Source organism: Manis pentadactyla, chromosome 9 (genome assembly GCF_030020395.1).
Source record: "Manis pentadactyla isolate mManPen7 chromosome 9, mManPen7.hap1, whole genome shotgun sequence".
NCBI classification, from domain to species: domain Eukaryota; kingdom Metazoa; phylum Chordata; class Mammalia; order Pholidota; family Manidae; genus Manis; species Manis pentadactyla.
In genome coordinates, this window is record NC_080027.1 from 35,808,277 (window position 1) to 35,824,835 (window position 16,559).

General features: G+C 48.4%; 1 protein-coding gene across 10 annotated transcripts in view; it reads left to right on the forward strand.

The window, feature by feature from the left end:
- The window catches only part of TENM4 (teneurin transmembrane protein 4), a 717,007-nt gene that overhangs the window by 477,447 nt on the left and 223,001 nt on the right, over positions 1-16,559 (forward strand). For all 10 annotated transcript variants that reach the window (XM_057507188.1, XM_057507183.1, XM_057507185.1 and 7 more), the window contains one exon: positions 11,241-11,496. In XM_057507188.1, the coding sequence (XP_057363171.1) occupies positions 11,241-11,496 (256 nt within the window). The remainder of the gene's footprint in view (positions 1-11,240; positions 11,497-16,559) is intronic.

Consider the following 16,559-nt stretch of genomic DNA (forward strand, 5'->3'; position numbering starts at 1 on the left):
ATGTACCCCAGAGAGAGGAGTCATCTGCTTCTAGCCTCCCAGCCTGCAATGGGTTAAGACCTCTGCCATTGCAGGGTGCAGTCTGGAAGAAGGGACAGATGCACAAACAAATGAGTAACTCAGCATGAGCCATGAGGACTAGCCGTAAGCCCAGAAGAGGGGCTTCCACCCCAAATGGAGGGTGGTAGTGGTGGTCAGAGAAGGCTTCCTGGAGGAGGTAATTTCTAATCTGAGTTAAACAGGTAAGCAGTGAAGACAGTGATCCATGCTGATGAGAACATCATGTGCAAAGCCATAGATCTGAGACAAGCAGTGTGTAGTTTCATGAATAGTTGTTAATTAGCCTGTTAACCTTGGTACCTTTTTAAAGAGGGGATGGAGACCTGTGGGTGCTGCCTTGGGATGGTGGGCTGGGATCAAATGGTGAGGGATCTTGTCCTGTGAGCAGTGGAGAGTCACTGCAAGCTTTTTAGTGAGGGAGTGACACAGTTTTTTTAAAAAGCTCAGTCCAGCTGATGGATGGCAAATGAATTGGAGGAGGGTGAGCCTGCAGGCTGGGACACAAACGTTGGCTATGGCCCTGGCCTAGGTGTCCTCTGATGAGGACCTGAGTAGAGGTAGTGACAGTGGGAGTGGTGAAGACCCCACTGAGATTGGAAGGGGAAAGCTACAGGACATGGTCATCATTACGTTACTGAACCTGGAAGGGAGAGAGGAGACAATGGTGATGTCCAGGGTCTGAGTTGATTGATCGGGTGGGTGGTTCTAGCAGCAGCTGGTGGTGGTGAGCTAAGGAGTATAGGAGAGGGAGTAGACCTGGGGGCTGCAGAGCAGACAGGCAGTAAGTTTAGCTCTATATATTTCATTAGAGTGGCAGAGGCTTGCAGTTCCGGGAAAGGCTGAAGCTAGCTGTTCAGTCTCTGTTTCACTGACAGGGAGCCCCCTCCTTTGGGAAACACCCCGTTGTAGAGCTTGGCAGGAAGAAGGGTTTCCTCCAGTTGAACTGCTGGTTGCTCCAAGGTAGTTCCTGGCCTTGGTCCAGACTCTTCCCCTTGAAGCCTGTGGAGTGGACTGGCCCCCTCTTCCTTCCTTGTGCTGTCAGACGGCAGCAGTTGTGTTCTGCTAATGCCTTCTTTCCAGGAAACTCCCTGAGAGGAACAGGTGAGCCAAGAGGAATCAGACTGTCAAAGCTGGAAGGAACCTCAGGAGATCATCTATAAAATGAAGGAACCTCATTTTCAGACAGGCCCAAAAGGGGAAGGGACTTTCCCAGGAAAGTCACAGAATTAATGGCAAAGCTGGGAACAGTTCTTCAATGTAGGTCTCTACTGCGTCACCTAGTTGGGTGTTTAATTTCCTTGTGTGGCATGAGCAACAGACTTGGAGAACTTATCCAAGGCATCTGGTGTGTTTCAGCTGGAACCTGGACACACTCTGTCTTCAAGCCCCTTCCCCTAACTCATCTCCTTTCTCAGCTAACAGCATCGGCCCTCTGCCTTCCCTCAGAGAGCACAGCTGTAAACCCTTCACCACCGAACAAGGCCAGGGGAAGCATTAACCAGCTCTAGAAACCTCAGGGGAAGATCATCCTCTGCAAAACTGGGGCGACCCACAACCCAGCTGTCCCTCCTCTGGACCCACTCGGGACCCGACCAGCACTGGGTGGCCTCCCTCATTCCTGGTGCTGTCCCGCTGGGAATGCAGCCTGCTCCATGTCCATGAGCTCCTCTGCTCCTACACCCCGCAGACTCCTAGTCCACCCCTACACTCATGCACGCACTCCTGCCTTACCCATTAACTGTGGTTTCTTGCTGATTTGGGACTTGACCTAACCATTTTGTGGGTCAGACCATTTTTGGAAAGGGTAAGAAGGTGACAGTTGGAAGAAAAGAAAACTTACCTGACAAGCAGAAAGCTTCCCCAGGACAAGTTCTGCCCCGAGGTGGACACAGCTAAGTTGGGCAAAGCCATGTACCATGTACCCAGAAAAGATCCTCCCTGTGGCTGTAGCTGGCCTTTTCCAACCCTTTGTTTAGATTCACAGGCAGGGACTTTGTCCCGGAGAGAGTGACCTTTTAGAAAGGAATGGAAGCAGGGAGGGAGAGAGGAGGGAAGCACCATATTTCTCTTTCTTCCCTCCCACTTTCTGCCTTCTCTTGTCCCAGTCACACAACATAATCCAATACACAACTGCTGAGCATGTCTTCTTGAAGCAGATGTTCATTAACAAATACCCCAGGTTCATCTGCCAAGAATGATACAGTCTTAATTTTAGAAATGGAACAGACTGCCACCACCTCCTCCCACTATTTTTCACTTGGGGAAACTGGACCTCAGATAGGTTAAGTGCCTTCCCAAGGACACACAGCAATTCCTGGCTGATAGGAACAAGCAGAAGAATGAATTCTGGGCAGATGTCTGTTGGGACGTGGTTCTTCCAGGTTCAGTGGCGGTCTGGCCCAGATGCTCGTACACATACTTAGAACAGCTAAGTTTCGATGCTCTTGGCTTAGTATGTCTGTAAGTTACCATGATCCTGGGAATAGAGAGCCGTGCTGATTACCACTGTCTCTGACAGACCCTGACACTCTGCTCTTCCCTCCACTGTCTAGTCAAAGCATGCGCTTTGCCCCAGCTCCCACCCTAGGAGAGTGTTCACTCCTGGACAAGAATTCCCACGTGCATTTTGGTGAAGCCTGTGTCTGTACCCAGTGCAGGTTCCCGTTCTTCCTAGAGGCACCGACCACTCTGTCTGTAATGCGTTGCAGCTTGAGCCATGATGAGGCTACTGCCTGAGACGCTGCCCTGAAGCAGGGCTGCCGCAGGTGGGCGGAGGGGTTACCTCGGCCTCAGCCCTCCCTGCCCCACCTTTCAGTGTCCCGCTGTGCTGACAGTTAGCCAGCCCTACTGGAAGCCAGGAGCAAGGGAGCCCAGGTGAAGCGGTGCATAGGGGCAGGCTCCTGGGACAAGGCAGAGAGTGACCTGAACCTGGGGATGAGGGTGGAGGAGACAAACAGAGAATAAAATCTTAAAGTCTTCTATTAGCTGTTTACCTGTCCTAGACTAACTTGGACCAGAGTAACAACTGGCTGCACAACCTGAGGGTCACTGGGTCTCATGCACTGCAGGGCTTTCCTGGCCCCTCCTGCCAAATACCAGGCATGCATCCCAAACATGTAACAACCAAAAACACCCCCTTCCACAGCTCCAGACACCTCTGTTTGAAAGCCAGGGCACAGTACAGTGAGGCTTTTGCATTAGGTTGAGATACTGTCCCCTCATTACCATCTCCCAAATACAAAGCACTTGGGTAGACCCAATGTTCACCAGAGTTCTGTCCTGACTAACTGAACGAGGAAGTGGGAACAGTCACATTATGTGTGACCTCAGGGTGCTCTTTTTAACTCCCCATCACAAAAACCAGAAGGGTCGCCTTGGGAAGCTCCAGTCTGCTGTCCCAGGCCTCTGGGGGTCCTCCCAATCCATGGGTCCCTCTACGATTTCAGGCCAAGTATCACTTAGAATCCCTGCACATTGGCCATGCCACAGAGTGAACAGCACAGCAGTGGAAGTGAACAGAAAGAAGGGTATGGATGGGCAGAGAAAACACCACAAAAAAATGCAGCCGCCAGCCTCATGATCAGACCAGTGGTTCCATTTTGGACTTTACCATTTTTATTCATTCTGGGCTGAGACAATAATAAGGGTAATAGTTATCTCAAACTCTGGCATAGGACCTTACAGTTTGCAAGGTGTTTCCGTATACATTTGACAAGTGAAGAAGCTAAAACTCAGGTTAAATAAACTGTCCGAGATTATACAGCTTGACAGAGGCAGAACTGAGACTGGAAGTCAGGCCATCAGATCGGGCTGGCAACGGGTGACAAAGAGCATTCTGGCCTCTCTAAATGGGTCATGTAGGCCAAGGTTCATTAGCCAAGCTCTCAGCACTGCTACATCGCCATCCCGAGTTAGTGGTAGTTACTGGCATTTTAATGAAAGCCAAATAACTCTTCCTTTTGGCATTCTCAGGCAGCTGGAGTTTTGTGTTTTATGATAATTAAATACCATCATCTTTTGTATCTGACAGTCTTTAGGGCCCAATTAATGACCACAGCACATACCAGGTCGTCCTTCACTCCATAGCAAGGAGACCTTTGGGCACCTGTCAGCCATTCCACGGAGTTGGATGTAGGCACCCGGCCTGGCACCCTTTCTTGGAGCTGGTGTGGGTCTTAGATCACAGGGCTATTGACACATTCGAATTCTTTGAGTGAAAATGCTGGAAATTTATGCCTTTTTCTCATAAGCATGATCTTATAAAAGAAGAATAATATATTCTGCTGGAATCCTTCTATCAGTCATGCATCTTGCAGCCAGCCTGGGCCCTGCTTACTTACTGTCTGCCTCAGCTAGTTCATCCCCCACACAGCCACCAGGAATCTTCCTTAAACCTGTGTGGTCACAGCACTCCCTGCTCAAAGCCCAACAGGGACAGCCTCTCAGCTTCCCAGTAAAAGCCATGTTCTTTCACTTGGCATCTGCAGGCAAATGCCACCCGGGCCTGCCCCAGTGTCTGCCTCACCCCTTGCCACTGCCCCTCACAGCCATCACACTGCTTGTACAAGTGCCTCAGGGGGCCGTGCTCTCTCTTTCTCTCTCTCAGGCTTCTGAACCCTCTACCTAGAACCCCTTTTAGATGCAGGTCACATGTCGGTTCTCATGGAAGATTCCACAACCCAGCTGAAGCTTCAGCGTGGTAGCTGCCTGTGCGCTCGTGGGGCCCCAGTGGGGCTGTAGTGTAAGGTTATAAGGGTTCTAGAAGCCCATGACTGTGGAGTGCTCACTGTGTAATAGGCACTGGCATGAGCATTTGACCTGTGACAACTCAATATATGTAAAGCAGAGTGGACCCTGGGGCCACACTGCCTGTGTTCAAATTTTGGCTCCATCACTTAATGATTTTATAATCTTGGGCAAACTACTTAGCCTGCCTGTGCCTTCCCTGCCTCATCTATGACATAATAGTAGTATGAGCGGCATTAAAAGGATTAAATAAGTAAACAATTCAGAGCCAGTCACATAATAAGTATACCCAAACCCAGGATAGAATGGCTCCCTGATTTGTTCTGACATGCTTATCTTACACAGAAAGGGGCGTCATTGACGACATGTCTGGTTTTATTCTGAATGTCAGGCTGCAGCCATTCTCATCACTTCCGATCTGCATGTTGGGTTACAGGCACCCTCCTGAGACCAGGGCTCCCGGAAGCTGGTGGTCATCCAAAATGCAATTTAGCTGTAATAAAAGAAACCCCATTTCTGGCAATTTCCTGCTCTTTCTGTCTCAAGGTGTTTTCCTTTGGAACCTCCATTGTAAATGCTTTAGAGTGATCATCGTGGTGATGAATTAGCGCATTACAGTTTATTTATTCAGCATGTCTTTCTCATAAATGTGAAATTAGTTACCGTCTTTTTGCATCACTGTATTCCAGGCACTGTGCTAAACATCTAACAAACATTATCTCATGTACTTCTCATAACAACCCATAAAGTAGGCATTATCTCCATGTAGTGATAAGAAAACTGAAGCTCCAGAGAAGTTAAGTAACTTGATCAAGGTCACACAGCTTATAAGTGACAAAGTCACGACTTGAACCTGGGGCTATCTGACATCAAAGCCGAGTCTCTTTCCATTACCTGCTGTTCTTCCCAGGGCTCTGAAGAAGCCTCACTGTGATCTTGGTTCAGGGAATTGCAGTTCAGAGTCTTCATGTTTAGGATTTTGCACATATAAAATGAAAAATGTCTGAGGTGTTGGAGGGAACCAGAAACTGCAAATATATCTAGAAAAGTTATAGGAAGCAAAAACCTAACTGGAAAACCAGGCTTGCAAAACTCAGATAAGCAAGTGGCCATTTCTGAAAGAAGTATGTAATGTAATACAACAGTAAAAATGAGTCATATTTGGGCTTGATTCAGAGATATGCTTGGTGGCAATATCTGTGATTAAAGGGTGTAAACTGGAATTTATGGCACAGCTTTGCAAATATACCAATGCTTACTCCCAGGTAGCAAGAGAGAAGCCATTGCTTGTGGGGGCAAGATGTCCACCTACCTGATTTGCTGTTCTCTCCCCCACATTCTATAGTATTTACTGGGGAGATGGAGATGAATGGCTTGTGGGCCTTACCCCTCAGGGAGCAGTAGAAGCCCACTGTGTACTTAGCACTTGAGTGAGAGCCATCACTTTTCATTCTCCAGGGAGTGGTGACATGGGAATGTGTGCACCCTCTCACAGGTGCACAGACCCAGGACCAGGAGGTAAAGTGACTTACTGGAGGCCACCCCAACCAGTGAGTGGGACCCAGAAGAGTCCCTCTCTTAAGCCATCTCTATTCCATTCACTTTTGTATTCCCAACACCTGATTTACAGGGCCTGGCATAGAACAGCCACTCAGAGGCTGAATGAGTAAATGGGGCTTGAGTTTCCCTCTAAAGACAGGAGAATATATTGGGGAGAGGAAGGGGGAAAACGAGCCCTCTGTAACCTCTCCTCTGTCTTCCCTCCTGTCTATAGAGGAAGAAAGGAGACTCCCTTCAGACCAAAGGGAACATTTGCTCCTTGGGAAGGTCATGTCTCCTTCTGAGGGCTGTGAGTGAGCTCCCATGGCTGGGTCCCAAAACACAGAGCTCTCCACCTGGGCACCTGTGAACCCCACAGCCTCCTTTCCTAGTGTTCTCAGAATGGAAGGGTTGAGGCAAGGGATACAAAGGGCCCGGTGGAAGCATCTAGAACTCTGGCTCCAGGCAAGTCAGTAAAGGGCTGTAGATCCCCTGGCCTAGAGAGCCCAGCGTGGTCTGCTATCACTTCTTACATACAAATATCCTCTAGACTAGCTTTACCCACCTGGATAGACTGCCCAGGTCACTCATAAACCCATGTTGAGCTTCTGCTCAGTTCTAGCCCTTGTGATCAGCAGCACAAAGGGCACAGAGGCTCTTACACCACTAGGGGAGGCAAAATAGGGACAAACTACACAAGCCTTGAGGGAGAAGGAACAGGTAAGTGGTCCAGGTTACCTTTGTCAGCTTTCAATAGAAGAAGAAAGAACTTTGAGTAGGGTAGATCAAGGATGGCTTCTTGGAGGAGGTAGCAACTGAGCTGAGCTTCAGGAAATAGGATTTGGACCAGGACATCCCTTGTCCCCATAGGAGAATTTCCTTTTAGGAAGTTAGTTTTTTAGAGATCTGTGCCCAGTTGTCTTTAAAATCCCATCATTTCAGAACTCTTGGTCATGCTTCTAAACAGTTATCAAGCCACAGGCTGGCATCCCCACGCAGTCACCAAGCAGATATCTGTAGGCTTGCAGGTGAACCTGTCCTCTCCCAGACCTCAGATGCTTGCTGTCTGCACTGAGGGTCTTTTTCTGCCTTTGACCATGGACTAAGACAGTTGAGCAAATGTCTCTATTATATGTAAAGGCACCATGGTTCGGTATACAGAATTCAGGCTTTGGATTAGTAAGGATGGCTTACTAGTTTTGTAAGGCTCAGCTTCCTCATCTGTAACATGGGAATGACAGTAATACTGCCCTCTAGGGATTGCATGGGGATTAGAGAAGGTAAGGTGTGCAAGTACACATAATAAGTACTCAAATACATGACAGCAACTACTAACATCAGGTAAATTGCCATGAGGAAGATGACTCCTAGAGCAGAACTAGGAGCCAGGACTAGGCCACCCTTCTCTGCTGGCCTGCTGATAGCCACTGGACAGTAGCTGTCCAGGCCCTCTCACTGCTCTGGTGCCCTGGCCTGCAGCCAGCAGCCTAAAAGGCCCAGGGTGGGGGGACCGTCAGCCAGCCCAGGAGGCTGCTTCTGCTTTTGGCTTCTGTCCCAGGCTCCAGATATCTCCACTAAAGTGCTGCCTAAAGCTAACCGGATAAAACAAATGACCCTGCATATTCTTGTCTTCTCCTCGGTCCACAACTGTCTGGGACCACAATCTGAGTGGGACCCTCTGCCTGTTCTACTGGCTCGCAAGCTCTCTCCCCTCCCATCAGGGGGCATGCCGTGGTCCAGGACCACAGCATGGCACATCTTCATAGGGTACCATTCGCATTCTAGAGCTGGGAACTGTCTTGATGGAGTTGAGGTTTCAGCCACTGTGCCTCCTCAGATCCCTTGGCTTCTGGGGGAGAGGTGAGGCTGGAGTGAAGGGTGCAGAGGGTACAGGGAGGTAGCTGATGAAAGATGAGGCTGGGTAAACAGGTGTGGATAAAAATCTAAGGGGCTTGGTACACCCTCTGTGGGATTTATCCTGGAGATAGCTATTTCTAAAAAGGAAGTCATTACTCAAATGGTTTCTGCTTCTTTTTCCTTTCACCCCTCCCCTCCTCTCTCCTCCTCCCAGAGCTGCTTTGTAACTCATTGGCATAAAGGATTGGGCTACCTAAAAAGCAGGGAGTGATGCTTCACTCAAAATAGCCGTAACAGTGACAGTACCTCACACTTAATTGTGCTTGATGGTTTCCAGACAGCTGCTCCTGAGCCAAGGAAGAACACAGCATTTGAAATATCATACCCACCTTGGTTTGGATCCTGGACTCACTGGCTCTGGCTCCTCTGTGAAATACAGGACTCTCATGGGGAACAAATGAACTGAAATACTTTGTAAACTGTGGACTCCAGAAATAGCTCCTTCCTGTTGCTTGCCTCATTTGATGACCATAGCTCTGTGATTCCATTAATAAGCTCTTCTCCCACTTTTAGTGAGAAAACTGAGGCTCAAAGAGGTTAGGTGACACATCCATGGTCACCTTAGTCTTAGACCTGCGAACCCCAGGCATGGCACAGATGATCGCTGTCACCTTCGGGCTAGTCTTCCCTTTTCTGGAAGAGTAGCACAAGTTCACGGCCTAATGGCTTTATCATCCTGTCCTGTAGAATCTTAACAAGTCGATCAGCTGTCCTTCATTCCATCTCCATCCCCTTCAGTTCAGGCTGGCAGAGTTCCTTCTGGGATGGCTGTTTAGGCCCATGGGCCACACCTTACCATGGACCACTCCTTACCAAACGGTCCAGCCTCAACCTTGGTGGTCTCTTCTGTACATGTTTTCTCAGTTTTGCCATATGGACAGACTTAAAAATGTTTCAGATCTTCACATTATGGCTTCTTTTTGCTATTCAATTTCTTTCATTTCTCTCTTCTCACATCTTGCTATCAGCAGTCAGTAGGAACCAAACCACTTCTCCAACACTTGGCTTAGAAATCTCCTCAGCTAAATATCCAATTTTGTTGTTTACAATTTCTACCTTCCACAAAACACTGGAATATGAACACAATTCAGCCAAGTTCTTTGCCACTTTAAAACCAGAAGTACCTTTTTTCCATTGTCTACTAACATGGTCCTCATTGTGGAGACCTCACCAGAATTGCCCTTAATATCCACTTTTTTGCCAACATCTTCTGTGTGATGATTTATATATTCTCTAAGAAGATCAAAACTTTCTGCACAGTTCTCCTGTCTTTTGAGCTCTCACCAGCATCACCTTATACAGTTCCTTCATAGCAACATAAGCTTTCTCTAGCATGTATCTCAAAACTCTGTGAGATTCTACCCATTACCGTTTTCCAAACCACTTCCACATTTTTAGGTAATTGATACAGCAGCACCCCCACTTCTCAGTTCCAGTTTGTCTTAGCTCAGAGTGCTCTAATAGAATACTATAGGCTGGTGGCTTAACATTAATTTCTCACAGTACTAAAGGCTGTGAAGTCCAAGATCAAAGTGCTGGTAGATCTGGTAAGGGCCCTCTTCTTAGTTTGCAGACAGCTGCCTCCTTTCTGTATTTTCACATGATACAGTAAAAGAGAGGGAAAGTGAGGGGGGGCAAGAGAGAACACCCTCTGGTTTCTTTCCATAACGGCACTAATCTCATTATGAGGTCTCCACCCTCATGTCCCTTATCTAAACCTAACTACATCCCAAAGCCAGCACTTTGAAAACCATCGCGGTGGAAGTTAGGGCCTCAGCATATGAATATAGGGGAGGGGGGACACACAAACGTGCGGTCTGTAACAATGGTCATGTGGTTAATAAGTGGCAGAATCTAGACTAGAATCCAATTTCCTGACTTCACCCCCATAATATCCTCAGTTCCCAAAGATAAGGCTTTCTGTTCACATAGCTTAGGTCAATGGTAGTAAGATTTACATCCAGAGCTCCCCTCATTTGTGGCATCTCTAGAAACTTTATTTCTTTGTAAATAACACCCACTTAGCCATGTGGCCTTGGCACTTCACCTACTTGCTTTGTAAGTTTTTTTCATTTGTGAATTTGGTGATAACAATACCTATTGCTCTGAGTACTTGAAAGCAGTAAATAAAATGTTTATCTTAATTCCCTCAACTGGAAAAATGGGTATCAAAAGAGTACCTGCTCTGTAGTGGGTCGTGAGGAATAGCTGAATATAAACAAGTGAAGGGCTCAGAATTATGCCTGGAACATCAGTGCCCAGTAAATGTTAATGGTGGATTTTACTTGGCTCAGTCCCCTTACCCAGAATTCACCTTCTCCCTGAGGCCACAAGGGGCCATCTAGCCTAAAATTTCACCACTGCCCCCATGTATATAGGCCATAGGCCCTTTGCTGGCTTTATGTATTCTGAGATTTGTCACCATCTCAGTAAACTCTATTAAATTTTATGTAACTTGTTTCACTTACTATGTATCATTACATATAATTAGTGGCTCTCAAATTTTAGCATCTTTCAGAATCACCTGGAGAGTTTCCGCAATCAGACTGCTGGGCCCCACCCAAGGAGTGATGCCTTTAAGTCCTGGGCAGGGCCCGAGAATTTTTAATTTTAACAAATTACCAGGCGATGTTGTGGCTGCTGGCGGTCCCAGACCACGCTTTGAAAACCACCGCCCCAAAAGTCTCAGAGAAGCAGAGTGACATTGGTAACATCGGAACCTAGTGTTTTTTAAGATCTTGTTTATGGTCTCTGCTGTCTTACTAGAAGTTAAGATCAGTGGAGACAGGGGTTCTGTTTTGTTCACTGATGGATCTCCAGCGCCTAGAACAGTAGGTGCCCAGTGAGCACCCGCGGAGTACAGGGCCCAGAGTGCACTGACCTGTGCGACCTGCCCGTGCCCCGGGGGCGGCCCCTCCGCGGCGCGGCCGGGCCCCCAGCGGCAGGCGGCCGCCCTGATGCGCGTGTCTGTGCCCTAGATCACCCGGGCGGCCTGCAGAACCACGCGCGGCTCCGGACGCCGCCGCCGCCGCTCTCGCACGCGCACACCCCCAACCAGCACCACGCGGCCTCCATTAACTCCCTGAACCGGGGCAACTTCACTCCGAGGAGCAACCCCAGCCCGGCCCCCACGGACCACTCACTCTCCGGAGAGCCCCCGGTCGGCGGCGCCCAGGAGCCGGCCCACGTCCAGGACAGCTGGCTGCTCAACAGCAACATCCCGCTGGAGACCAGGTGCGGGGCCGAGCGGGCCGGGGCGGCGGGCGGTGGTGGCGGCGGGGCCCCGGGCGCGGAGGGCCCCTCGGGGCGCGCCCGCCTTTCCAGCCGGAAAGCTGCATTCAGGGGCACAGCTTGGAAACGCAGCCCTCCGGCTGCCAGCGAGAAGGGCGGAGGGGTGGACATAGGGCAGAAGAAGCGGGGGCTTGCGTACGGAAGAGCCCCCACGTGCGGGGCTAGCCTGCCCTCAAGGTGTGACCCCCGCTGTGCCCTGCTGTGCTGGTCTGCACAGCCGGGAGCCAGCATGCTGGAGGGAGCTGCTGGAGAAGTGCAGGAGGGCCTCTGTGTGGCAGAGAGCGGCCGGAGGTCAGTGCTTGACTTGGGCCCACACCTCAGCCTTTCCCTCCGGTGACTGGGTTGCCCTGCGCCTGGCAACGGACCGGCCTTGGCCGGTGCTCTGGGAATGTTCCACACCTCCCTTCCCCTCCCCGCCTGCGGGCCTGTCCCCTTTATGCCTGAAGGCCTAATAATCCCTAGCACTGATACATCCGTTTTTAGTTACAGGGCTTTCAGACTTGAAATATGATGTAATCTTCACAACCTTATGAAGGGGTTTTGTTATCCCGTTGGGGGCTTCAGAAGCTGAGACTCTGAGAGGGTCCAGATTAGCTCAGGTCACAGAGGCAGTCAACGTGCAGCTGAGATTTGAACCCAGATGGCCTGACTCCGTGTGCAGTGTCATTTCCCTCCCCTCCCCCCCACATTTGCCAGGTCTTTCCTGGCCTGGACCCCTCCACCTCTCTCCCTTTTCCAATCTTGTAGAATGCTCCCTTCAGTTCAGGGACTTCAGTCAGGTTCTGTGGCTGCCCTCCTTTCCTCTGATTAGACAATATTTTTCCAAAATGAAAATTATTTTCCTTTATGATTATAAAACCATACAAACTCGAAAAAATGCAGAGAGATATGAAGGTGAAAATCAGATTTGCCTTTCTGAGTAAGTACATGCTGTTGACTTTGGGGGACATAGCCTTTCTCTACTTACTCTAAACTGAAGATGAAGTGTTCCCAGCACAATCTTCATTTTCTACCCTATTTCTCAAAGCAGTAGGGAGCATAGATTTTATTTTACTTTCTCATACTCCTGTTCTTTATCTGTGAAGATATACGAAAGATATACCCCATTTGAGGAAATGAAGTTAATCGATACATGGGAAGTGTGCCCATCTGACTCTGCCTGGCACCTCACTGATATGTGCACATCGAGCTTGTGGGATCCAGTGAGAGAAATCAACACCCTTTTGTGCCATTTTACTCCTGCAGAGTCTTTCTCCAAAAGCACATTTCTCAGAGAGCGAGGCCAACCTGCCTCACTTCCAGGCTCTTAATTAATATTGTTTCTGTTGACATCCTTTAAAATCATGTGTGACTTTTCCCTACTTGTCTCTTTCGCTCTCATCAGGGCAGAGTCAGATAATTGTCTGTCATCCCACCCAGAGTGGCTTAATCAGATCTCCATTATTCCCAGTGTGCTTATTGAAAGCACAGGGCTGCAAGAAGCCAGCAAATAATCGATGGTTCTGATTCTCTGCATGAAACACGGTAGTCACTTCTCTGCTTGGATGTTCATTCTCCTCAGTTAAGATCAAAATAGGTAGTTTTCCAGGATTTTTAAAGGAAAGGAAGATGGAAGATTAGTAGCAGGGACATTTTCCTGATGGTTAGTTTGAGAAGCGGAGGTATTTTCCGAGCTTACCACCTTTGCCTCAACAGACAGCCCCTCAGCTGCCTTTCTGACCCTCTGTCCTCTCACACCATTCCTCAAACCACATGGAACTTTGTTTTCTTTTTCCTCATACTTATTACTGAAGTAATAAATGTTCTGTAGAACAGGGAACAGAAATAGCAAGGATATAAAATCATTCATATCTACCACTAAATGGTAACCATTGTTAACATACTGGCATATACTCATATACACTATTTTATGTATATATATCCATAACATCTTATATATATTTAATATTCTTTATGTGTATGTATATATGAGTATACATATATTCATCAGCTTTCTCCCAAATCCCTCTTTTTTTAAGATAAAGTGTATTTCAATAAAAAATTCAACATTGAAGACTCCTTCTTGGGGTACTGGGTAGGGGAGCTCCCATCTCTTCCTCCCACCTCCCTGGCATCACACCTTTCATGCCTCATGCCTTTGCACCTACTCTTACACAGTTCTCTGCCAGAGCGCCCCCTTCCTCACATCTTGGTCTGACAGAGTCCCACTTATTGAAGAGACCCAGATGAAATATTTGAGGTAGGCTTTTTCTGTTACCCCCGAGTTCTGTGCATCTAAATATGACCTCACACTGGGAGAGGTGCCTAATATGGTGGTGGATAACACCATCAGAATTCTAGATATTAATCCTGGTTGATGGCACAAAAACTAACAAAGTACAGTTTAAGAGGTGCAGTGCAGTGTCAAGTCTGGTAGCAGCACAAGTAATGTTGGCCAGCTTGGTGAGGTGGAAAGGCTGTGGGCTTTAGACTCAGATGGACTGGGATTCCTATCTTGACTTTAACATTTACTAGCCAGTCAAGTTCCTTAACTAGCTAGTCAAGTTCCCTAACCTCCCTGAACTTTCATTTTCCCCATCTGTGAATTAGGATAAGAATTACATGCTGCTCAGGCTGGGAGGAAGTAAGTGAAGTATTGTGTGAGAAGCACACAGCAACAGTGCCTGGCATTAAAAGACACACTATAAAAACTATTTCCCTTTTTTTTCTCATGTATTTCTGCTTCCCACATCAACCTGTGAAGAAAAAAGTCATTCAAAAAATATTTATTGAGCTCCTACTCACTGAGGAAGTGAGAGGAAATAGGTTGTACTTGTTCTTTACTTTGGAGAAGTAAGTTTGGCTCTTACTTCTGAGGACTTAAGCGACGGCCATTCACTGTACCAAGTCGGTGAAAGTACAAGTTTTAGAGGCAGACACATCCTGGCTCACCTCCTTCTCCCCCACCTCCACCTGTGCTTACTAGCTGTGGACCTAGAGCTTAAATTTCTTCATCTCTAAAAGGGAGCAAATATTAGTAACTTGTTGTGATCATCTATTGCTGCAGAACAAACTACACCAAAACTTAGTGGTTTAAAAAATCACCAGTTGATTCAGCTTCACAGGCTGAGTCAGGAGTTCAGGAAGAACTCACTTGAACTATTCTTCTGCTCCACATGGTATCAGGTGAGGTCAGTCGGTGGTACTTAGCGGTCATCTGGGCTAGTCTGAAGGGGCCAGTCTGGCTTCGCTCGCAAGCCTGACACCTTAGGGAAGATGGCTGGAAAGCTGGGCTCAGTGGGGCACCCCCTCCCTCTAGTGCGGTCTCAGGGCCTCTCCACACAGTCTTCCCAGCAGGGAGCTGTACTTCCTACTCCGTGGCTCAGGGCCCCCCAGCACTGAGGCAGACACTGTTGATTCACTTAAAGGCTTGGCCTGGGACTGCCAGAATGTCCCTTCCACCATATTCTGTTGCTCAAGCAGTCCTAGGTCTCCCAGCCTCATGGGAAGGGACAATAGACCCCATTTCTCCCAAGGAGAAGTGCACTAGAACTTTGGGCCACTTGTAATCCACCTTAATGCCTCATAAGGCTGTTGTAGCAATTACGTAAGATAATGTCTGAAAATGTCTTAGAACACTGTAAGTGCTCAATTTCATCAGTAGTGCTTATGTTCAGTAAATATTCCCTGAACGCCTACTGCGTGCCTAGCAGGTAAGACACTTAAGAGAACAGACTTGCAGTGGGATGAGGTTAAGCGGAGAGACTGTGTTTTAATTGCCTGAGTATCTTTAGTACACGACGCAGGGCTTGCAAAAAGGTGCATGCTTGATAAATATTAACAGGTTAAATCAGTGAACATATATTCTCAGCTGAGACTTGAGTGAGGAAAGGGAAGACTTCCTGGTGGACTTCAGTGACTGAGAGTTGAAGAGCAAGCAGGTGTCCCCACGTGGAGCCGGGGAGGAAGAGAGGGCCTGAGGGAGGCGCAGCCTGAGCAAAGGCCTAGAAGCCCAAGAGAGCAGGGCCTCTTTGATGTAGTTGTCCTAAACAGCTTTTGCCAAATCCCACCAGAGTAGGGAGCCTCCTGATACCAGAGAAATAGTCCCAGGCCATCCCCTAATTGTCAAACTAAGTCTGTGTTAAGAGTCAAAAATAAATAGCTGAGCAAAACCATAACAACTGGTAGAATGACCAGGAGGAATTTAGATTTCATTCTGGCAGAGAAGAAAAGCTAACAGAAGGAAGAAGGAGGGCAAGGACTTGGTTAACCCTCTCTTTTCTCCTCTGGGCCTCTGAGTCTGCAGGGAGGAGGCTGGGCCTACGATGCTCCAAAGAGCTGGGTAAGACATTGCTTTAAGCCCCGCACATGCATTTGTGGACCAGTCTGGTGAGATCCATGTGTTCAGGGTCCCCTAACCCTGATCCATTTCTTTCACACTCTGCAGCATCAGATACTTAATTGATTTCCCAGGGACTGCCTGATTAATGACCTGTCAGGCTCCTGTCAGATGAAGGGGAAGGCAGAGCAGAAGGCTGCCAGACCGCAGCTCTCGCTCATCTGATCTCAGGCCTGGTTTGGGAGCCTGGGGCCCCTATAGTGGTCATGCTCAATTTGGGGAGCAGCCCTGCTGGTGTCTACCCCAGCCCTCCTGTGGTTCCCAGAATGGCATACAGTACCTTCTGGGGGGCCAGGCCAACCCCTGAGCATTGCAGTAAGTGGAGATGGACAGTCATCCCTGGCGTTTGGTGATGGAGTCACAGACATGCATAAGACAGAGCCACTGCCATATGAGAACCTCATGGTCTGATGAGGGGGGCAGACCTATAAATGATGAAGAAAGACAAGCATCTCTGGAGAATGCTCTGACTTAGGAAGTACTCTGAGCACTGGGGAGGTGTGGCTCCCTCTGCTTGGGGACATTAAGTAACAATCCTAACGTATACTCATAGAGCCCTTCCCAGGGCTCATTAGAGGGATGTTCATTAGAGACCCAGTGCTCAGGGTTTTCACTGGGGGCTGTTACA